Source organism: Corythoichthys intestinalis, chromosome 4, assembly GCF_030265065.1.
Source record: "Corythoichthys intestinalis isolate RoL2023-P3 chromosome 4, ASM3026506v1, whole genome shotgun sequence".
In the NCBI taxonomy this organism is placed as follows: Eukaryota; Metazoa; Chordata; class Actinopteri; order Syngnathiformes; family Syngnathidae; genus Corythoichthys; species Corythoichthys intestinalis.
Window position 1 is genome coordinate 19,984,073 of NC_080398.1, and position 25,754 is coordinate 20,009,826.

The following is a 25,754-nucleotide window of genomic DNA, read 5'->3' on the forward strand; positions in this document are numbered from 1 at the left end:
ATTTCTACAATGCTAATGCTACAGAAGGATGCATGTCAGTTGGAGTTTTTGCCTGCCACAACAATACGTGAGCGCACACATACAACACACAAACAATATTTTAAAAAATTTAAAAAATGCCCACAGAAAATCTAGACTTAAGTCTTCATTGAACCCAACAGTCATGTTTTTTGGGATGTGGTAAGCAACTAGAGCACCTAGAGAAAATCCAAACAGACACAGGGAGAACATGTCACTCAACAGGTCGCCTATTATATATATTTTCTAAATGAATGAATTAATAATTTCCTCTTGAAGCTTGAAACTGTAATGATTAAAAACTCCCAAAAAGGGAAAAATTATTTTATATTACAAGTTCTTTGTTGTTAATGCTACAATATTTTAATTATTATATATCAATTTTAGAGTGTTACTGGGGGCAAAGGCCAAAGGAAACTTTTGTTTTTGTTATACTTTTAATTAATTGAAAGTTTTATTTATTCATAAAAATATAAATAAATATTTTGTGTATATGTACTAGTATATGACGAAAAACGCTCAGGTGACTTGAAGTTCCGCTCTGAGACCCCCAATTTGGTCAAATTTCATGCACGCATGCATACATCATTGAAAAGCTTAAAATCTCAATTTTCTGGTGAAGGAAAAAATAAACAGCAAAACCCTAAGTAGAGGAGAGAGCACGCAAGAGCAAAATTAAAGACGCCATGATTTTAACGAGATATTATCGCATACTTACCTCTTTTCGATCCAAAAGCTCAATGTAGCATGTATCACCAAGTGTCAAGACACAGCTGTGAATGGCCACAGCCGGATTTTGGGGGAATTTTATGTGTGAAACATGGTAATATAACAAGGGTCTCGATGCAGAAATCGCAGACATCAAGGAGTGGTGAGATTTTCATTTTCATATATTTACCCTTTTAAGCGTTTTTTTTTCTTTCTTTCTTTTCTTTGTATGGATCGATTATTCATCATCTAAAATATTGGGGAAAATGCGACAGTAATGAAAAAAAATACAGTTAAGCGATAGTTATGAGGCAGATATCCGTGACTTATTTACAGACGCTAATTTTTTCATTGTGTCGTAATTTGTTTAAAAGTTTCAAATATGCGAGTGAATAATTTTTTTGTCGTTTTATTTTTAAGCTAAATATTAGACATCAATTAATATTCTAAGCTAAAATGACGGACATCTCGAATAATAAATATAATTACTTACCTTCTTTTTATGGCTGGGTTGAAACATGCGGTGTCTGTAAACTGGGGTCTCCAGGGTAAAATGTACAAATTAAAAATAGTTCGGGGGCTTAATGTGCCATAAAACTGCTATGGCAGCATATAGACATTGTTTTATCAAACACAACAGAGGGGAGCAAGATCAGAAACTGCTTTTACAGCCTTGTCTGTGTTTTCTGCTGTTTATGTATATAATTGATACATGGTGTCACCTTGTAGCGTCTTTATTTTCATAAAGGGGATCGCGAATAAGCATGACCGAGAATAGAGAAAACACTTTATATAATTGTCGCTTCCCTATTTAAAAAGAGAAATGAAAAAAATTATATTTATACTAATATATTTATAAGCGGGAGTTTCACAAATATCGATGGTTAAAACTATACAAATAACTGAAATTAGCGTAAATATGCAGGGGTCGACTTTATATTGAGTGATACTTGCATATCCTAGTTGTATTGCAAGTGATAGCAAAACAAAATATGACGTCTATGTTGTGGCCCATCCCTCTTTAAAGGCCCCTTTGGGGTTCAAGGATAAGCCGCATGATGCAGCCATTATTTATGTATGTGATGTCGCACAATGATTTACAAGATGATTGACTTACAAGCAAAGTGAATACACAAGAACATGCAAATATGACATCTAACAAATCTCCTGTCCTTCTCTCTTCCCCTTGTCAATCACCACCATTATCACGCCTTCCATCCATTCCTCCCTCCTTCCACAGGTGACCTTTCTGAGCTGAGGTGGAAATTCCAGAGCGCTTTCCCGTCGCCTCTGTGTATCTACGGCGTGCATTTCATGTACTCGAACTGACAAACACACACATACACACAAACATACCCACACAAAACCTCCAACAGCACACAAGACTGACTGACAGGTGTACATAACACAAACACACCATGTAGAGCCGAGAGCACCATCTAGTCGCCGACAGGGTGTTTTAGTACAGTTCCAGCCTGCTGTACTGTATGTGGATGGTTGATTTACAAAAAAAAAAAAAAAAGTGCTGATATATCACTTCCATGGACATGCCTATACATCTCTATTACCTGAAAAATATAGAGGGCGGTGTTTTCATCTCAATACAACAACAAAAAAACTGAATCAAAGAAAACATCATGATCATAATGACGTGTAAATAACTTAGTCGACAAATAACAGCATTTACAAACATGAAAAAGATGCAAAAAGATCTTTAGAAACACTGAAAAAGGACACAACATTATTATGACTATCATTATTATTGTTATTATTATTATTATTATTATTACCACTAGTTACATTATCATCTTCATAAAAAGGGATTATTACATTCCAAATTGTACAATGGGGAAATCACTAACCTATTTTAAATTTCTACGTAGATTTTAGGCGGAAAACACAGGGAGGGGGTGGGAGGGAGTGGGTTCGCACTTTTATTCGGGAGGTTTTAATATTTGAGCTATTTTTTATTTATTTATCTAATTATTTTGTTTATCAGGGGAGAAAAGGGATTGGAGTGGGTTGCAATATTTTCATTTTAGAATTTTTCTAGAGAAAAAAAAAGCAAAAAACAAAATCTTCCAAGGGCCTGTTTCTGTCAGACTCTTGCAATGGAGTAATTATAATGTATGTATTGAAAACGACGATTATATTTATTTCTAATTTATTGAACCCTGTTTTTGATCCACTCTCTTTTTAAGTTAAAATAAAAAGTATCATACTACAGAGCTGTCATGTTGTGTTTTCCTAAGCATGTGTGCGTGTGTGTGTGCAAGAAATGGTGGTATTGTGAATTAAGCCTCAACTAATAAGTCCTGCTTTTAATTTAGTTTAATGTTATTGTAATCTTTTTGATCAAATGCATCCCACCCAAAAAAAATCTTAGCATTTGAAAAATAACAATTACATTTTTCTGCAATATTTCCAAGAAATAGGAAAAATTGCATGTGCAGCCATTTTCAAATGCCAGACATATTTTAGCAAATCAAATGCAAGTATTTCAGATAGTCTAGTTTTAGTCAACCAACACTAAAAAGGATTTCGTCTGTAAAATTGAAAAGTTATAGTCCAAAAATAAAGGTTTCCCTAAAATTTCGAATGAAATTGACAAATGACTAACACATATTGTACTATCTACAAGGACAATGACATCTTTGTGATGATAATACAGGATATAACATTATTAAACAGTACATTATTTTCAATTAATTATATTCTCCAGGACACCACAAATTGTATGTAATGTGAATGCTATGCTAACACTACGAGTTACATTTAGTGTGTGATTATCACTCAGCACAGAACTTCATAAGCTAAAGCAGTATTGCATATTCTCTCTTGCCGAGATAAAACAAATGTGTGTTTCAAAACAAGCAAGCCTGGAGCACAGCCTAGCTTGAAGGAAGTGAGAGAAAGGCGCAGCATTTCACATGAGTGACATGACCCAAACCCTGCTATGATGCAGGTTGACTTACAACACATATAATAAGAAAATATCATGCATTGTGAACATGACAGAAACTCGCTTTTTCGTCTAGTTCTCATCTTGTCAGACGAACACTGGCATTCATCTCATTTTGTTTTAGTCTCCCAAGACCCGTCGTCATAAAGAAATTGTTTGTCAACGAAATATTTTCGTTACCATCGTTGACAAAAACCACAGTGGTCTAAAATGGAAAAAAAGAAAGAATGCGACACCAGAAGAGGTATAGTAACTTTAAGGAGTGTGCTTCTATATACAGTACTTTTGCTTCTTTATACCTGCGTTCAAGTCAACGTTTATGTGTTGTATGCTAACAGTGCCTGCTAACTCTGTGCCCAAACAGAATATCGTCATTGAAAAGTAAGTGTGTAATATACGTATATCTATAAGTATGATCAACGATTCGTCTTAACCTTGATTTCTTGGTTGTTCACGCGGACACCTCCCTCGACCCCACCCCAGCATGAAGATGCTAAATCCAATGGTTGGCTCAACTCAAACGGTTAGGTTGCAGTTTGCAGCTGTGCTAGCATCCATGAGGAATGACGAAGGAAGAAGCCCAAAACTGATAAGCCCACAGATTTCTCTGGCGTTATTACATCCTGCCTGACAGTCCGTAAATTACATCCGGTGTTCTGTCAGATTTTTCTCTCTATCAGAAATGGCAACTTTGTGGTTCTGCACATGTGCGTGACGTTACAAACGGCCACGAATGTTTCATGTCCTAAGTAAACACCACAGCTTTCTATAAAGGAAGGAATAGGTATGTTTGGTCACACGAAGGAAAGTTTTCCACATACATATCTACCATGTGGCTGTGCTCAAGTGCACACCACTCTCACATCGGTAACGTCTTCCCCGTGCCGTTAAGCATTTATTTACTCCGAATTAATGTTGCACATGTTTGTTTATGATGTAACTTGTTTTTTAGCACCTTTGGATACTATTGAAAGTCCAACTGAATGTAAAAGAGTGCTCATTCACCACCACAAAAGCTTCAGGAGAAAAATTTGATAAGGAAGCAAAATCTGACAGAACACCGGCACATAGGAGTTTTGGAGTATTTGATGTCAAATTAAAATTCCAAAATCTGAGCCATTTAGAGTTTGTCATGTTATGTATTTAAACATTATTTTCCCTCATTATAGATCTAAGAAATTCCTGGTTTGCATATTTAGATTCTTTGAGCGACCATCTTTCAATCAAAGATTGCTATTGTTATAAGGTTAGAAGAGGACTAGACTGTGCTAATTACATTTAGCAGGAGAGTGCTTTAAAGTTTTACATCCGGCTATCACTAAAGGGTTACTGCAATAGTTGTCTAACTCTAAACATCTGTCAAATCTGTTAATAATTCATGAAAGATGATAAATAACACTCACTTAGGCTAACATGCTTAATGCACTGGCACCGAAGATGTAACATTTCTTATTTTGTGGTAATGGACTGCCCCCTATATGTCAACATTGAAACCAAACCTTCATTTTGACCAGTATTCAACTAAAAGATGCCTTTTCTGTATCATTTTCCAACCTTGATACTTCCTAACAGTATGTCTGTATTTGTGTATGTTTAATGTATATACTGTATATACTGTATTAGTTTAAGTGAGGCTCAGTTCAAATCTTGTAGGCAGCTTTGAAAACTAAAATGAAAACTAATTTTATATCATTTGAGACTCGAGAGTCATTAATTAGGAAGATAAAAACGCTATGTCTGTGCTTATATTACGAGAACAAGGAAGTCTGTTATCTCAACTATTGCATTAAGATAGTGTAAAGCGCTTTGAGCGCCTTGAAAGGTGGAAAAGCGCTATATAAGTATAACACCATTTACCATTAAGGGAGTTGGCTGCTTACTATCATAAGTTACAGGTTTTTTTTTTTTTCATTTTCCACTACATTTTCATTGTATCTCTTGATTTGAAATACAAGTTGGCTATTTGCCAATGAAACATTTTTTTCTTTTCATAAAACAGTCATTAAAGGAACTGGCAACTTTTTAAAGTAACATTTTAACATCGCTAACTAGCATACTGGGGTAAAACTAATCCTATTGCTTTGTGATAAAGCTATGTAAAGCTCAAAGCAAACTATTCAGCATTTGTACACTTGGCAGTATTGAATTAAAAAAATAAAAAAACAAACAACATATACAGCATGTTGTTTTGTTCATATTTTTGGAATGTATACATGTTAAAAAAATGTATTTGTTAAGGTAAAATTGTATACACCATTGGTATTTTATAGCATGTATTGTCAAAATTATCCTAAACAGATAAAATGCTTCCCCACATGCTGATAATTTACATAACTCGTTTGTCTTTAATTTTTCCCTCTCTGATCAGTAGTGCTCGTTTCTGTACTAAAAAAAAAAAAAAAAAAAAAGCAAAGCTAAAACAAAAAAAAAGGCCATTAACCCTGTAGGTTCTTTATTTATGTGATATGTAAAACAAACAGGGCTGTTGTTTTTTTTTCTAATTTACAATGAATTATTGAACATATCCTTCCCAACTCGTTTTTTCAAAGCGTTGTACAAGTTAAAGATTTTCCCAACAGTGACAAAGTTAACAGCAATTAGTGACACTTTAGTACATGTCCACATGCAATTGCTTACGACTTTCTAACTGCAACGTGTTACATATTACCTTTTTTGGGGGGGGGAGGGCAAGGGTTAAAACTTACAAAGTTAAGCAGCACTATGCTCATGAACCTGGAGCCTCAGATTTTGTTTGTTGGTATAACAAAGTTCCTTGAATAAAATATGCTGAGAGCCGAAGGATAACGTTAACGTCTGCAGCAATCTGTCTACCCCACCAAAAAAAAAAAGATTGCTCATCAATTCTATTTAAAAACACAAATAACCCTCCAAATACAGTGCATTACAGATATTTTTATTTTTTTAATATACCTTATTAAAATACTGTATGATAAAAAAATTTCAGGTTTAAATTGCAATGTTGATATTTCATTCTGTTGTATCAATACAGCATTATTGCAATGAGGCTGTGTATGGATGACACATTGTAAGAGATAACAATACATACTCAAGATGTCCGATACATTTTTTTTTTTTTTTACTATGATCCAATTTTTTATGAGTTTTTGGTTATGAGCCAATGCCTATATTTTTAGACAATTAAAAATAATGGAAAAATATGCATCCAGTCAATCACCAATCATGTATACTACTTATATTTTTAATTGAGCTCTGCTGGTACCTCCTCGAGAAATGCTCTGTTAACAAATATTACAAATACATTACATATTATTTATTATATACAATACATTACATACATCATATTACATATTACAATATACGTACTCGTCAGGTCAACTTGGGATCTAATTGGCATGAATGTGGCCTGCAAACCAAAATTAGGTTTGACACCCCTGATCTAGTGCTACACAAAAGAATCTCAGCTCAAGCACGGTTCAGTTGCATTTAATATCAAATTACAATACATTTACATTTTAAATCTGACATTTTAGGAATAAAACCTCTGCCTCGTTTTTCTTAAATGCTGCAATTTCATGTAGGTTGGTTATGGTGATGGTAGTTGGGGTGGAGGCTAAGTATAGGAGAGCAGGTTGCCACATTTTTTCATTCTTAAAAGAATATCTTCTAATCAATAAATCTTAGAATAATCATGAAATATATTACAAAGAAACTTAAAATCTTGGCTTGGCTTTTATGTCTTTTTCATTTTTCGTATTTTTTTAATGTTTTAAATTTGATTTATTTATTTTTTTTCTTTTTAATTTTTTAAAGTCAGTTATTATCAGTCAAAGACAGCCTTGCACTTTGTGACAATCATCACCATTGTCACACAGTATGTGTTTGGTTGTCACTAATAAATTGGATTTTTCTTGAAACTGATGACGAATTCTGATTGAAATTAAAGCGTGTTTATAATTGATTATATTAATAAACATAAACCAGAAAGAATACACTCTACGGTAATGTTACTATTTAGAACAGGTTTAAAAGAAGAAGAAAAAAACAGGAACAGTTTTACAATGTTGCTTCAACATAACACAACAACAGAAACAAGCAGTGTAGACTGTATTCAACACAAGATTAAATTGAGTCCAGATAGAAACATCAGCAGATTGAGCAATATCTACTCACGTTCTGAAGCAGTGATTACAGACAAAGGGTTTCAGCTCTCCAAATATATACATTTTTTGTGTTCTATTTATACAATTTAAACAACTGATAGCTGCTGGAAAACAATTTCAATGTGCCCTGTAGAATGACGAGAAAAAAAATATTTTAATCCTTTGAACCATTGCTTGTGTGACAACCATCCATCTAAATTGTAACAACCAACTCCTCTGTTTTTGGCTAAAAGCTAAATTTTCAGCTAGCAAGAAACTAGCTAGCTATAGAATGTGGATCAACACTGTGGTTTTGTCATTTTCAGAGGTGGGTAGAGTAGCCAAAAAAATTTACTCATGAGTAGGGTTACTTTAAGATAATATTACTCAAGGAAGAGTAAAAGTCATCCAAAAAATGTACTCAAGTACAAGTAAAAAAGTATCCGGGGAAAGTAATACTCAAGTCATGAGTAACATTGTGAGTAACTGCTTTTTTTTTTTTTTTTTTTTTAAACAATGGTATTTTTTTTTTCTCTCAGCACAATTTTATATATATGAGCTGTTGTTATAATGATACTGTACAATAACATATTACATAACCACATTAAGCCAAAGAAATATATATATATATTTTTTTAAAGTCATTGAATTCCAGCAAGAGAGGGAAAAAAGACAGAAATTAAGCATTATTTGTCCAAAGAGCATGAGCGGCTTGTCCCCTAGTAGAGACATAGTTCCTAGTTTGTGATTACTTTAGTTCCTTCATAGTTACTATTATAAAATTAAAAGGATCACATCCCCGATTTTCCACTATCAATCGGTGCCAAATAAAAACTGGGAGAGAGGTTAAAATCCGAGTTTTTGAGTCATGTTGAGGACAGCGCTCTATGTCAAATACTTCACTTTTAACGGTGCTTTAAAGGCGCCATGTGATTGAACAAGTTGGCATGATCATAGAACAGCAAGCTTGCGTCTGATTGGTCTAAAGGAGTCATGGGATTATTGTTGCGATGTCTTATTGGTGAAATTAGTAGCGCTACTCTTGGCAATGGCATCGCTGAAAAAAAAAAAAACGAATATGTAGAATAAAGAGGAAAAATGTAACGTCTCGGGTGGCCCAGAGTAGCGCCGTAAGAGCGTTTTTACTTCACAAATCTTCTCAAGTAAAAGTAAAAAGTATGGCTTGGTAAAACTACTCTTAGAATTACATTTTTCTCAAAAAGTTACTCAAGTAAATGTAACAGTACATCATTACCCACCTCTGGTCATCTTACTTTTTAATGGTAGCCTAGCACTTTCTTAAGTATAAACCAATTGTGTAAAAGTCTGTAAAAAGAACAGTGATGACCTTAAAAATTTAAAATTGACTCTAAAAAAAAAAAAAGCTTAACTCCTAACACAAAGTGATGTGTGACTTGACGGTAAAAACAATGTAGTTTTTTTTAATCCTGGGCCACAATAGTGATCATTTTTCACAACAACATCGCCCTCTGGTGGTCAAGTTATAGCATATGTGACAACCAACCCATGGGACAACGAACCACAACTTCTCCTACTTATCTAGATATTGTAGTGGACCGTGTGTGTAGATGCAAAGCACTCTTAATGAGACAAAAACTAGGGGACCTGTGCACTGTTGGGCGAAGCTGTATGCACTCTTTATTTTCCGCCAACAACACAACACCCCAAAACTCAACCACTTTCTTTTACGTTGCTCATGTGCACGTCATCACCCTGGCACATCCAAAATGAAACGTTAAAATATTATAAGTCTTGTCAACAGCTGTATTGTTGAAAATTCAGAGCAGTGTATCAACCACATAGGTTAGCATAGGGACGGTAGGGACATAACACTACCAACTTTTCAGAATGCTGAAATGGTCCCCACCAACTTTTAAGCAACCTTATTTGCATAATATAATGACTTAAGTTATACAGTATAGGTAATTTGAGGATTGTCTTCCCATATGTTGTAAGGATAGAATTGACCGTACAATTATCAAGTGAATTTCTGTACTTTCATTATGTTCAGGCTTACATTGACCCCTTTTCACTTGGTGACTGTGCCAGTCCATTTTTCCCCTCAATTGCACCTTTGATTGGCTGATGACTTGACCCCTCCACCTCCACACACATGCACACATTTATACTCAGCCCGACAGAACTACAGCATGCCGCCTCCTCCTCCCCCTTCGAAGGTGAGGGATATTAGAAGTTTTTTTCCGGCCAGCAACAGCCACTGTAAGTAATGTAAAGAAGAGCTGTCAATGTTGTGGAGGTGGGGAACACACCACTAATTTTGCTACTCAAAGTGCAAACTGCATCAGAGTTAGCATAACATTAATCTGTGCGAATTTCTCAAACTCGGAGAGGAAGCTGCTTTGAGAGAAATATTCCCCTGTATGTTTTCCACTGTTAACGTTAATTAAACTGAAAGAAATGTAGTGAACCAAGGTTTAACCCCTTTTCCCCAGTTTTCAGTTTTATTTTATTTATGTAGTCTTAAAGCAGCCCAAAGGAACTTTAATTTTTTTGTTGAGTTTGGCTGTGCTTGCAGACAAAAAACAGTAGTGTTCTACCTGAAGGACGTCTCCATTTTTATTTTTGTTATTCCCTGACTAAGAAGTCTTTTTGTCATATTTAATTTATTTAGACAGACAATTTTGAGTGGTATTAAGACAAATGTACGTGTATATTTTTTTGCATTACTGGATAGTTAAGACATGATTAACAAGTTTGTTTGTTTTTTGTGTATGTTAACATAATTTGTGTTCAAATTAGGGCTGCAGCTATTGATTATTTTAGTAGTCGATTAATCGATGAACTAGTTAATTCGAGTAATCGGATAAGGAACATAAAAAAAAAAATACCCTAGCTGAACATCAAACGGTATAAAAAAATAAATAAATGAGGATCTAACTACAAAAATAGAACAATTGGCTAACTTACATAGCAAAAGTCCTCTAGCTTAAATGCTATAAAATTCTAACTTAGCTTATGTTGGTCTTAACAGAGAGCAGCTGGATTCAGCCATGTGAAATGAGTTAATCCATATTCACTGTTGCCACTAGAGGGTAGTGCACCCACTCAAATCAATAAAACTAAATGCAAACACTTTCAAACAAACCATTACAATGCTACTTTAATTAAACAAATACTCGGAGTAGCAAAATTTAATTAGAATCTTTTTTCTAATCAAATTACTCGAGTTAATCGATTAATCGTTGCAGCACTAGTTCAAATATTGCAATTTAAATTTGCTAATAAAATCCAGACATACTGTATATTCTTCAAGTTCAAAATATTTCTTTAGTAGTTTTCGAAAACAAAGGTTTGAATCAAACGGTGTATCACCTGAACCAATAAATATGCACTGCAAAAACCCACCTACTTAAAACTGGGGGGGGGGGGGAATTCCCTTGTTTTCAGTGTAAATCTACTGGAAAGAATTGAAATTATTTGCCAGTACTTCAAGTAAAATTTACTCACTGAGATTTCTTGAAATAAGAAAAATAGCTAGTTGAAAATAGGCTGAACAGACTTATTTTAAATACAAAGTTGATATATTTCATTAAAAAATAATAATAATAAACTTGTTTGTCAGAAATGGTCTTAATTCAAGAATAGATATTGTTCAAAACATTATTTGAAAGCATTTTTTCTTGATTTTGGTGAAAAATGACCAACTATTAAATATACTGTCTCCTTAGGCAGAGGGTTCTTACTTATTCTTGCCCCTTCTGTCATTGTTTGCATACTCTCCTCATTAAAATATGAAAACTTATAAATATTTAGGTTTGGGTTAGTTGAAGCAGACGCTGTTTTTACATCTGTGTGATTTTGACAAAGATTAGACCACATTTGATGGTGATTTTATGCAGAAATGTGAGAAATTCCAAAAAGTTCAGATACTTTTTCATACCACTGATGGGAGTGGAAGAATCTGACGCATTAATCTGCTAACTAACCTTTAACACTCAAAACAAGATGGAGAAAATTATTTGACTAAATTTAAGAAAAATTATCAGATTAAGATGTTATAAATTTGCAATGCTTGTGAAAGTTAGTATAAATCAATACAGATTCATTTTTGCAGTAATCATTTAGCCTATTAGGTTCATATTGATGAGAAATGTAGCCCTGACTCCTGTTCATCCAATCTGTTTGGTTTTATTAATCTCGCGTCCCCAGCAAAAAGTACATGCACGTAATGTTGTTATATCTTCTCTATAATATTGAGACTAAACCTACGCCGATGCAATTTGTTGACTTGAAGGAAAAGAACTGAGCCCGTGGTTGCATCTCCAGCGTGTACACAGCTGCACACATCTGGATTTAGCGGGGTCATAAGGAGGGGGCGTCTGTGGTCTGTTTTCTGAGCGGAACAAAACGCGGATGTTTGTCGCTGTTGGACGCGCGGACGTCACCCTCCCATCCACCGCCCAGTGTCCCTCCCCTCTCCGTTATTCCCTCACTCCTCCCCCCGGCCTGCTGCTCGCCCGCCCGAGTGCCCGCACTCCTTTTTTCTCGCTTCCACCCGGCCAGGCTTCGCCTCTGCCCGGCCGCATACACCCAGACGGACCCCGCCGAATCCCCGGGACACACGGGAGGGCACACAAAAAAAAAAAAGCCGCGGGTGGGGGACACAACTGGACAACAACTCTTGAGAGGATCATCAAGCGGGCGCATTGCAGCATCTCGGTCCCCCACCACGCGTCGAAATCTTCATTTTTAGTGTTTAAAGGTCCCGCAGCAACATTTTAATCCGAAAAGGGAGTTTAACTCACCGGGGTAGAAGATGTAAATTGTCCGCGTGTGCTAAGATTGAGCTGGACATTCATTCAGCGGTACCGTTAGCTCGTCTCTGTGGAGACCACACTTTTTCTCTTTTCTTTTTGCCGAGCCAAATTCCACACTTATCCGCGGGAAGAAAGAAGACGAGAAAAACAACAAGTAAGTGCTGTTTTTCGTCTCTCACTTTCTGGAAAATAAAGCCCATTTGTCTGCCTTTTGCGGCGGCTTGGCAGGCGGACGCGAGACGAATGGCGACGACGTCATCACGCACTCACGCGAGTCATTTAATTAGCTCAAAATAACGGGCCTCTGGCGATACGACGCCACAAAATGTCTCGTCCGTGTTTAAAACGTTGAGATATAGTGCATCTAAAACAGGCTGTAGTGTGTTTTGTCTGTATTCTGATACTTGGCGTCGCTGTTTAGCCGTCTGTGTGAAAGTTAGCTCACGACGCTAACACACAGCTGGAGTAATGACTGTTGGAAAGACCATGTGCATAACTGCATTATTACATAGTTTTGATTAGTATTTTGTTTTAAACTCGACTCTGGGTTCTTATTGGACAGTATAAGCCATCTTGAGTGCTGTTAGATGTTACAAATTAGTGAACCCACCAAGCTTGTTTTTTTTTTTCTTCATAAGTACAAGTGTGTTTTAACTATGTGGCTGCCATTGACGTCAATGTCAGCCCATGAGGTAAAGGCTAAAAAAAATAATATTCCACAGTTCTGGGGAGAACAATGTCTGAACGAATGATAAACTATTAAAATAGTTGTCGATAATTCGTTGCCATTAATCGTGGCATCCCTTCTTGAGATTATTATTTTTTTAAATAAATAAATAACAGTAAATGTGTAATAATAACAATTTTAAATAAATGAACATTAGAAATACAAAATAATGATACATCCTCTGATTTAAACCCCCACTATCAGGTAAGGTAAAATGCATGAACCCAAATTATTCTGCAAACAAAAGGATATCTAATGTTATAAAAGGTAGTTTTAAAGTCGAGGCATAGGACGTGTAACTCATAATAGGGCATTTATTGAACTTACTGACTGTGCTAGATGTCGAATCCATTTTCACTGGGACTGGCAGTGTGATTGCTGCCAACCCTCCAAGTCAAAACGGATCACACAACTATCGCTATTAATGGCAGCTAATGTATTCCTCCGTCTATTGTTAATACTGTACGTGCTACACTGTAAAAGTTGTCAAAACAGATTTGACGTCTACTGCTAGGCATGTTTTGGTATGAGAGTCTGATGGTATGATAACTGTAAGCAAAGTATCACAGTATTGCAATTACACCTCTAAAATGTGTGACTTTGCGCTATCTGGGTTCAAAACAAACAATTTTTTTCCCCATTTAACGGGATTTTAATTGTTCAAAACTAGGGTTGTTCCGATCATGTTTTTTAGCTCCCGATCCGATCGTTTTAGTTTGAGTATCTGCCGATCCCGATATTTCCCGATCCGATTGCTTTTTTTGCTCCCGATTCAATTCCAATCATTCCCGATAATTTTTCCCAATCATATACATTTTGGCAATGCATTAAGAAAAAAATGAATAAAACTCGGACGAATATATACATTCAACATAAGTACTGTATTTGTTTATTATGACAATAAATCCTCAAGATGGCATTTACATTATTAACATTCTTTCTATGAGAGGGATCCACGGATAGAAAGACTTGTGACTTTTTATATTGTGACTAAATATTGCCATCTAGTGTATTTGTTGAGCTTTCAGTAAATGATACTGTAGCCATGGCCAAATGCATGATTGGAAGTGGAACCATGACTGTGCGTAGTGCTACCAATTGATATATCATCTCTGCGTTGGGAAGTAACAAGGTGTTAAGAAAAAGATCAATTGCTACCTTGCTTCCAGACATTGCTTCCCATGATATTGCTAATCGCTGGGAGAGGGATTGTAAGGCTTTAGATAATTAAAACAAGGCTCCAAAGGCTGCCAAAATTCACTCTATTCATTTTACGCTGACTTGTATTTCTCTATATAGGTAAAACGGTGCCATTAAAGATTGAGCGCGACAATGCGTAAGTGGGTCGTGCAGCGCATGCATTAATCGCGTTAAATATTTTAACGTGATACATTTTTAAAAAAAATTAATAACCGCCGTTATCGGGATAAATTTGATAACCCTACCTTAAGCCTAAACTAAAGACTCTGGATGAGTGTAACATATAATGATTGTAACGTTAAATACAATTAGAAAATGATTTCATTAAAAAATATAAATATATTAAAAAAAAAGGCATGGCCGATATTTTTTTGCCGCTTCCGATACTTTGAAAATGACGTGATCGGACCCATCCTGATCGATCGGGACATCTCTACTCAAAACATATTAGCAAATTGGAACATAAGTATTTTAAATGACAAAAAAAAAAAACTGAAATATTCTAAATAAAATAAATACAGTCCAATAGGTGAGCGTAAATCCAAAGCCACAGCTCAACATTATTACCATTAGAACAAAAATAATTGAATTGTTTTACATAAAAAGCACGGGTGTATGACATTGTACACACACACTCTCTTTCTCAACACAGACAGTTGCCAGAGAGAAAAAAAAAAAGCACTCGTTTTATCACCGCTAGGCACACTAAACACGCTCGTATCTGGTGGGAAACGTTCATGATAGTGTTTACTAACCTTTAATTTTGTATAAATGCGAAATCATATTGGAGGTTTTATCTTCTCAGCAGTCACCCTCCGCAAACATGGTTTACATGTCGGTTGGCCCTCCTCTAAGCCGCGGCCATCTGTAACTTTTTTGCAGCCGAAGTATACCTGTACCAGCGATTTAGTTTTCTTCGATGGGGGAAAAGTTCAGGAGTTTCCCCTCCTCCAGCCATCGTGTAGCACAGCTTACTCACTGACACTAAGCAACAATCGGTGAGTGAGGGTTGAGCCTTGCAGCTGCAAGTGAGGGATTTCTCACTGCATTATTGGGATATAAAAAAAAAAAAAAACCTTAGGGACGTTACGACGAAAAAAATTATGGTTTTGAAACCGTGACATTTTCATACCACATTATACCTTGAAAACGGTAATCAGCACATGTCTACTGCTGACAATGGCAGTAAATGAGATACTGTACAGTAATTTTTTAGAAGATAAATAAACAAGATTGGGCAGCCTGGTATCCTTGTGTGTAGCACATGCTGAGAATCAGTGTTTGAATATAGGCTATGGCCTTCCTATCTGAAAATACTTGCACTTATGTCTTTGTGGAAATATTTAAGATACTCTGGCGTTCTCCCACATCTGCAAATAATGCATAATTCATAGGGGATGCTAACATTTGCAGAGGTAAAAATGGTTATTTGTCCCTGTAATTGAATTGTGTCCAGTCAGAGCTGTACCCCACCTCTGACCTAAAGTCAACTGGGATAGCTTAGTTTACAGCTTCCCGACCTTAACCCTCATGAGGACGAAACCTATAGAAGATAGATGGCCGTTTGGCAACCAGTCACCTGCGATTCTGGTGATATAATGAGCAATCACGAGCGGTTGGAAGTTTGCTGTTTGTCAATATGTGACCTAAAATGCTTGGTAACTAGTTCGGGTTGTACTCTGCTTCTTGCCAAAAATCAGCTGCAATAGGCCCCAGGTCACGTTTCACCACAAGCAGTGTACAAAATTGATTGATGAAGCAGAAAAAGATAGCTTGAATAAATTTGTACTACAGTCACAGCTAGTGTACATTTGATCTTATTTCATGATACGTTTGAATGAACTGTAATACGCACTTACCTACATACACTTATAATATGAATAAATGACAGCATTTTATGTATGAAAATAATCAAACATTACTTTGTTAATAGTTGTGATTTGTGCCATTATCCATAGGTCAATTGAGATGTACGGTAGATATATACAGGAAATGGAGCACTCAAACCCATCTCATGAAATATACATGTGAATATCTTTTTATTGACACCCTAATCCATAGCCCGTCCAGTAATGGTTAAATGAATGGATTGTCTAAGTAATGCACACAATAACTGTGACTGGACATTTGAAAAAGCTTGGCAGAGAGCATAGATATATATATATATATATATTTGCAATGGATAAGCGGTAAGGAAGATGAATGAATAAAGTTAGAGTATTAGCTCTTTTTGCCTTTCTCTTCAGTTTTAGGTAAAACTTTTTTTCATCCATGTGTCTATATAACATTTACTGCTTCATAAATCTTGAATCTTTCACATTACAGACAATAATTATTAAACATTTAAGTAGTAGTCTTGTGTTTATAAAAGGTTGATCCATGGCAATTTCGACTAAGTGCATCATGAACAGGCATAAAAAATGGACACCATAAAATCAGAAAAAGCATTAAAAATGCTCATTTCTGCTCTGTTACACATGTGACTACTGGCAATCCAACTATCACGACACTAAAGCTCTTACTCGGACAAAGTACTACTCAGTTTTAAATGAGTCATGCAACGTGACAAGTGATCGCCATTTTTGTGGAATTTTCTATGAAAAATAGGATTAACACTTTAAACTTTTTTTTTTTTTTTTAATGACATAACTAATTAATTCAGGAAACAATACTTGATGATGAAAGAACTTAACCTGCCCAGTGCCCACGCTGTTCTTATTAAAAGTGATATTCCATTTGCACTACTCAGGTGGCGTTTTTAGGGCAAGAGACACTGTTTGAAACATCATGGTAATTCTAATGCATGGACGTGAAGAAAAACTTTAATCTCATCAGCCTATGGGTTCCCTATTTTAGCAGACAAAACAAAAGGGGTGAGGATCTGTTGAAAAATAATGAGGTTATACTGTTTTACGCTACTCTGAAAGTGCTTTTTGAGCAGTTTTTCTATAAGGAGGGTGGTACTTCAGAGTTTTTCCTTATCATTATCCTCGCATGTGTAATATACATGACGTGGAGCCACTCAAGGTGCTAAACAAAAAGCATACACTCAGACATAGCGAAGGTAGCTGTACTTATGTAAGTAAAAGAGACTTGGCCTCGATCAGACAATCAGTATGACAAGCCACCCCCGGTGTGTTTGAAATGGGTCCATATTCCTCTGTCCGCTGATTGATTTAATCCCCTAATCAATAATTCATCAGGTTACAAATCTACTTAAAAAGTATTGAAGTTGACTTTGTTGTGATCGCTATCTGTATACAACACAGGCTATTTGGTTCGACCATTACTGACAGAGAATCTTATCTTATCATTGACCACCGTATCATCTGCCAACCAAGAGCTTGTTGGGAATTTGAAAAATTCCGATTATTGGTATGACAGTCTAAGGCCTGACCCGAGTTACCGCTAATGAACCATGTGTGTGAAGTATGCCAGCCTCCCCGACTGCCACTTCAGCCCACAATGCGCTCATTCACGCTTTCGCGGCTCTGCCCACAGTGCTGCCTGGAAACGGCGGTGACACGATGGACCATTCAGGAAAACAATTCAGGAGCTGTACAGTTTGGTTTGCGATGGTACGGTTGTGACAGAATGGGATATCAGTGGGACGGTGTATATGCCATAAATAGTATTATATTACCGTACAGCCTTTGCATTCTTTTTCTATAGCACTTGCTTGCTTCAGGTTGCAAGTGAGCTGGAGCATATTCCATCTGACAACGGGCAAGAGGCAGGGTATATCCTTGACTGATCGCCAGCCATTTAAAGGGAACTATGAACAATGATCCCAATATATTAATTTTTATAATTACAAACTGCATGGTTGAAGGATGCTGTATGTAGTCATGCTGCACAAGGAGGCTCATATAGAATTAACTACTGCATTAGTGATAGATTACATACACACTGTCGGAACTGAACTGTGGTGTAAACCGAGGATTCTTCTGTAACTGGTTGAGTACTGGCTGGGTATTTAGGAACCCTATTGCATTGGTTTTGTAAAAACTGAAACGGAAAAAAAGGTATTTGTACTGAAAATCCCTCAGGACCAAAAATATACTGTATTAGAATTGCTGGATTTATTTATAGCATGTGTCAAAAAGTCCATGTTGTTTCAAGTCAGGCCTATCGACTCCATTGTGATTCAAGGCTTGTGATCTTATGATGTGAGCCACTTTGTCTTTCAACCCCCGGCCCCCATAAAGCATGTAGACGTGCTTCTCTTCTCCCTCTTTTGTCTTTGGAAAAATTGTGTTATGAATGATTCATCATTCAGGAAGACAAAACACGTGGACATTTTGTGCACACACATTTCATGTCCAATATTAATTCACTCAAATTTTTGCTATCTCTATCCCAGTAAACAATCTACTGGTTGACTACAATTTGTTCTCATGCTGCTATGATTAATTGATTAACTCGAATAATTCGATTAGATAAAAGCTTCTAATTAAATTTTGCTGCTTCGAGTATTCGTTTAGAGTGGCATTGTATGTCATGGTTTGTTTTGAAAGTGTTACCGTTTAGTTTTATTGATTTGGGTGGATACACTGCCCTCTAGTGGCAATAGTGAATATGACAAAGCCCATTTAACATGGCTGAATCCAGCTGCTCCCTGTTAAGACCAACATAAGGTTTTTATTAGTGTTGCACCGATACCATATTTTGGCCCCGATACCGATACCTGGCTGTGCAGTATCGGCCGATACCATACTGATACCACCCCGTTTATATATATATATATATATATATATATATATATATATATATATATATGTATATAACCCCCCCCCCCCAAAAGAGCTACATAATTGGATGTGAAATCATTGCTATCAAGTCTTTGTCAGGCTGTTGCTTACCTTTGCAAAATAGGAAAAAGACTAGTACAAAGTATAATACTAGCCCAACAGTAAGAAATTAAAAATAAGTTCATAATAATAAACTCTGAATGAACTGAGTAAACTTTTTTTTAAACCTCTCAAAGGCCAAACAGTGCAACTTTCATGAAATTACTGTCACATTCTGCTGCTGGTTAGATTGTGTTTTGTTGTTGGGCTGTTAGTGGGGGCGTTCCTGACGTCGCACCTGAATCCAATGCGGGCTCATCAACGCAGCATTTAAGCACGGGTGAGCTCAGAGAAGGCTGCCGAGATATTTGCTTTGCTGATCGCCATTTGACATCTCGCACTATAGTCTCGCTACATTTGCTTGTTACACCCCTGCATTGGGTTTTTTTGTGTTAGTGTGCTGCACTCGTTTGTAACCTCTACCCTGTGCAGGTATTTGAGTGCTTTTATTTTGGCTTTTTGGCTCACTGCCAATCGTCTTAGTTAACCTTCAAGTTTGTAGTATTGAGCTCCGTCGACCTGCTGTCATGGACTCCTTTTGTTATTTCTACTATCCCGCGATCGCGTGTAATTTTTTGTTTGCAATTAAACCCTTGTACGTATCCCCCGCTTGTTGTCCGCTTCGAGGTCCAACCTTGTTTCCGCATCTGCGGACGCTAACAATTATAAGTAATAATAATTGCCCACAGCATCCCGTCTCTCTATTAGCCTCCTTTTTTCGGGAGGGGGGGGGTCCCTTATTTCTATTTCTGAAAGGTGGCAACCCTACTTTGGAAACAGTTCCCAAATTACTGCAGCATTTCTTTAAGTAAAAGACAAAGTTGACGTAGTGAACTGACCAGAGATTGTTGCACCGGTCCAGTGCCCGTCCTCTGGATAGCAGTCCTGCTCTTGCAGGCTCAAACTCGTGTTCGTTCACGTTTCGTCTTCAAATGTTTTATCAGGTTCGAGGTATTGAAACTGGCCGATTTAACTCCACATCTCGAAACTTTCAGGCTGCAAATCTTGCATGCAGCCATTGATTTTAATTGACGGGATTTCTATTTTGAAATACTTCCCGACCGCCGCCATGTTGGCGGCGCTGACATAGCGGCCTTGTCATTGGTCAGGAGTGGCTATTGGCCCGTTCTCATTGATCTGGAGCAGGCCAATAGCGATAGCTGCTTGGTGTTCACGTGTCATCACACAACACAAAGTGTAGTGAGCGCTAGGAGAAAAAAAAAGGCTGCGGTCAAATGTTATAATAATGGACCGGTAAATGGTATCGGCGCCGTCTTTGTTGGTACTCGCCGATACCGATACCACCATTTTGGTCCGGATCGGCGCCCCATGCCGATACTAGTATCGGTATCGGTGCATCTTTAGTTTTTATTTGAGTTAATTTTTTTTTATGCGTTCAAAATTTAGTTTATAGGTATATTTAGCCATTTTCTGTAGAAATATGCGTTTGAATGATTTGTTAAGAGCATTTTATAGCATTGAAGCTAGCGGACTTTTGCTATGCATGTTAGTCAATTGTTCTTTTATTGTACTTAAATCCTCATTTACTTTATTTATACTGTTTGAGGCTGAGCTTAAGTATTTTAATTTATTTTTAAATTAAAGAGGAATCCTGCATAGTTTGATGAAAAGCTCGGGAATTTTATCTTGCATTCACATTTAATGCTCTTTTGAAAGTGCAATCTTGGCAAGCCTTTGTTTTACATCCCCTAAAATGTATTCGGCATTGCATTAAATGTTCCTAATCTGATTATTCCAACTAACTCGTTGATAGATTGATCGACTACTAAAATAATCAAGAGCTGCAGCCCTAATTTGTTCACCATTGATAAAAAGTGAAGCACCAGTATGGAGCTCTTCCTCCATATGGTTGCCGTGTGTTTACATTCCCTGCATATTTTAAACCTGGCACCAGGTTCTACTCTGGTCTGTTTAGCATCAGTATCACTCCAAAAGAGAGAACTTTAATAATTAGTGATTTATATGTTTGAAAGAAAACTAAGCTGTGTCTTTCTTTTTGGAATCACCAACTCTTTACAATATAAGTTTGTGGTGAAGAGAGAAAGAGACACAACTTCCTGTCTCCCTCCCCTGCCAGAGGCATCCCCTGTTTCATTGGGCCTTTGAAATGGTCAGAGCGTGGTCATATGATCCAGTCTACCAATGGAATGTCATTCGGGGGGAAAAAAAAGTGCTTAAACGTGCTGAAATCACCAAATGATCTCAGCACATGAACCTAAGTATGTCGCCTTGATTTGGAAATTCCTTCCAACACTGCAGAGCTGTACAAGAATTGTTTCCTAGTTTTTTGTTTTTGTTTTGAGGTTGTTGTTGTTTTTTGTTTGTTGTTTAAATTATGAGCAGTCTTAACTACTCAGTTCCTACACTTTGAACCCTTTCATTATTTGTACTCAGAAACTAATTTTCTTATCTTTTTTGGATTAGATTGTCTTTTTAGTGGTGCCAAACGTTGCACAACAAACTGTTCACTTGCAGGGTTGGTGAAATAAATGTGGTAAAGCTATGTCACCCATCCCATCTACCACCTGTGCTGGGCGGGCATGACTAAACACAACATGAAGTGAAAAATAGACTACCATGCCATACAGTGTTTCATGTATGCCGTTGCCACAAGGATACTGCAAATCACAAGGGTTAAATCTTAACATAGACTTCTCTATCAGTTGACGGGGCTCGGGGCTGATCCGTAGGGGGCCTATTTTCAAAAACTTAAAATTTAAATATTTTCAAAACCAAAGCTGCTAGCAACCTAAAACCAAAACAGACACCTCCCTTAGGCATATATTATGAGTCTCCATGAGCAGTGACAGAAAAATTCAGTCGTTCCTTGATAAAATCCCGATTAATTATTTTTTATACAAGTATAACAAAACTTAAAATGGCTATAAAATTATCAAATTTTACGCTAGCTGCACAAAAATCACCAAATGCAGAGATAATCACCTATAATTTCAGTATCAATAGCAATATTTAACACATCATATAAGTTTTTGCCCAAAATAGCTACTAATTTTCTTTTTCATTTAGTGCAAGTTTTCAACAGCTAATAAATCACTCAATTTTCACATCAGAAACTTTAGGAAAAGCATGCAGAATCATCTTAATTTTACTCAACAAAAGCAAAATTTGCATTTTTCTATGTACAGTCACAACTTATTTAGGTTGAATTCTGCTATTGTGTAGAGATTCAAAATCCAACATGGCGGCCGTCATAAAACAAAGAGCTTTTTAAGTTGAAAATTCATGTAAATAAATGGTTAAATCGCGGAATTTCTATAGATATGAACGCAAAACAGTCTAGATTCTTGGTTAAAAGCAAAAGAAAAAAAATGGGCAGTTATCATTCATTTTACGTAAATACTTCAAGCCGAAGTTACACTAATTTTTTAGAAGAAAGCCTGCCCGTCTCATTAGACCATAGGCCATGGTTCCAGTAATCCATGTGCTTTGTTGACATGTCTTCAGCAAACTGTTTGCGGGCTTTCTTGTGTACCGTCTTTAGAAGAGGCTTCCTCCTGGGGTGACAGCCATGCACACCAATTTGATGTCGAGTGTGGCGTATGGTCTGAGCACTAATAGGCTGACCCCCCACCTCTTCAATCTCTGCAGCAATGCTGACAGCACTCCTGTAATGACTCACATGACATTTTGGAGGGAAAATGACAAGCAGTACTCAATTTGGACATTTAGGGATGCACGCATTTACTAAGGGGTGTACTCACTTTTCTTGCCAGGAGTTTGATATTAATGGCTATATTTTGAGTTATTTTGAGGGGGAAATAAATTAACTCTATTATATAAGGTGCACACAGACTACTTTTCATTGTGTCAAAGTGTCATTTTGTCAGTGTTGTCCCATGAAAAGATATACTTAAATACTGTATCTGCAGAAATGCGAAGGATGTTCTCACTTATGTGATACACTGGAAATGAATGAATTTAAAGTGTTTCTAGAAATGAACAGAAAGAATTCTGACATTTGTCCTTACATTGATTTTTATAACATCAAAATTATTTTGCCATTCCAATGCAAAAGTGATAAATCTTGGTCGACAATAAATTTCCCTGCAGCGTATTATGGATGTGAATGGCCCAGCTGGAATGCATTAATGCGGAATGACAGATTTTCAAACTCATGGACTGACAATGTTGGTGAAACCTTTTTACATTCATACAGTCCTCTTAATGACGCTGCACATTTTATACATGTTGTTAAGGAAGGACATAATTGTATTAGGTCAATAAATCAATGGTCTAAGATCTTATTTTACACATTAATAGCATAAAGAGAAAATAGTAGTGCACCATTACTGAGCCAGGAGGGACACCCACCCTATGTAATGGTTATGAGCTATGAGACCTGATAGCAGTTATCATAATTTTAAACATTCCAGGGATTAACCAATACTAACTGTAATGTCTATGTCTTTAAATGTAAAGTGTGGGAAAAAGTTTTTTGCTAGCCCATCTGTAATCCTCAACTGAATTTCAAATGCATATTTCAGAGGGAGGAGAGCACATGCCATTGGACCAAGCAGGGAACCCTTACAGATTACTCGGAGGTTGGGGGTGGCTAGAAATGCTTATAGGAGTTTAGCATTTACAGATGCAATGGGTGGGAAGAAATCCATCATCGGACGCCTGAGACTCCCAGAGTATGGAGGGGAGGTGGTGGAAGTCCCCCGCCGCCATGCACATATGATGAGTAATGATTCCTCACATGCTGCTTCCCCTTTCAATCTGCCACTCCCTCAAACACTGTTGTCTGCGCTCAATGTGTTAAGGGACTGAGGGATATGTTGTTGGAAAGTATGAATGTTAAATTGCAGCCGCTCTTGAGTCACGCTCCCCCTCGTGGGCCTCCACAAGCATGGACTCTGGAATAAGCATAAGTCAGAAGTAACTTCCAGGGTTACAGTTAAAGGGGAAGCATTTGTGCCATGGTCTAATTCCTTAAATTACATAGTACCAACTGCGCCTAACGTCTACTCTCACCCGTGTAACACATGTCCGGTTGAAATAACCCCACTGGTGCAGTGGTGTGACTATTTCCGTCAGAGTGTGGAACATGTGTGCCTCGTCTTAATTTTTACGTCTAATGCGTTTTTTTGTTTTAGGATGCTGTCGGAGCTGAGTGAGTGGTTCTGGCAGGAGCGGCTGTGGTTTCCAGAAGGCCTGGGCTGGGCAGACCTAGAGGACCGGGACGGCCGAGTGTATGCCAAAGCAACAGATCTGTGGGTGGCCCTGCCCATCGCCCTATTATTCCTAATTGTCCGTCAGGTCTTTGAAAGGTCAGTTTGTGCTGTGTGTGTTTGCCCCTATGCTGTCAGTGTCTTAATTGGCAGAGTTCGTATATTCCAGGTGACTCTTCAAATATTTGTGTCTGGTTTGGCAATTCTATAGTACTTGCTGCCACAAATACTGCTGTTGATAATGGCCAACGTTGAGCATTTGCATAATCTTGATGAGGAGACAATGGTGTGAAGTTAACATACGAGATTATGACCGATCGTCAGTCAGAATCCTGCATAGCCACGACAATATTGTAGTGATACTGTGAGCCACCTGCAACCAAGCCAGATCTGTGAAATGTGTGATCCAAAACCAGTTAAATGTCATTTCAAACTCAGAAGCCAGAAGTGCTCATCTAAATGCATGTGTGGAAAAGACTCACTTTAGCTCAAAGGAACAACCCAAGCTTCATTGTAGCTTTTACCAGACCTCTCAGTCGAGATGTATCAACTTTAGCCTCTCTCAGTCAAAATGGACTAGTCGTCTAGCATCGTCAATGGCAGCCAGTAAGTTAAATGAGTGTCGTATAGTAGGGTTGAAGCATGTACAAAAAGCAACAACAACAAAAAAATCACGAAAAAAGAACAGGTTCCATAGAAAAAAAACATGTAAATATGGTAATTTGGGTATAACTTACTGCGAAAAATTGTGGGATTTACTGCATGTTGAATTTCATATTTAACTCATTTCCTCACAAAAATATATAAATACGTTCTATTTTTAATTATTTCAGTGTCCCAAAAACGTATTTATATGTCTTTTGCGTTTTTTTTTTTTTTTTTTTGACAAGAGGCATCGCTAGGTTCTGTTGCACCTAAACTGCAATGCATAAAGCTCAAAACTCATTTTAAAGCAATAAAACTGGCCACTGGAGGGCAGTAGCGCATTTTGTAAGAACTCATTTCGGGCCAAGAAAGGAAGTGAAGAAAAATGGCCAGGAAACGGAAGTTGGAGGGATCTTGTAAAGACGCGTCAGAAAAATGTGGAGAACGATCGGGGGGAAAAAAGGCAAACGACACTGGAGGAGTGTTTTGAAAAGAAAACGAAACCATCGTC

General features: G+C 37.0%; 2 protein-coding genes across 3 annotated transcripts in view; both read left to right on the forward strand.

The window, feature by feature from the left end:
- The window catches only part of LOC130914406 (CUGBP Elav-like family member 3), a 68,160-nt gene extending 65,882 nt beyond the window's left edge, over positions 1-2,278 (forward strand). For both annotated transcript variants that reach the window (XM_057833566.1, XM_057833567.1), the window contains one exon: positions 1,967-2,278. The gene's annotated coding sequence lies outside the window, so the exon portion shown is untranslated. The remainder of the gene's footprint in view (positions 1-1,966) is intronic.
- Positions 2,279-12,296: 10,018 nt separating this feature from the next.
- cers2b (ceramide synthase 2b) overlaps positions 12,297-25,754 on the forward strand; it is a 31,492-nt gene continuing 18,034 nt past the window's right edge. The window contains exons 1-2 of the mRNA XM_057834989.1: positions 12,297-12,762; positions 24,524-24,697. Coding sequence (XP_057690972.1) covers positions 24,525-24,697 — 173 coding nt within the window. The 5' untranslated portion in view covers positions 12,297-12,762; position 24,524. The remainder of the gene's footprint in view (positions 12,763-24,523; positions 24,698-25,754) is intronic.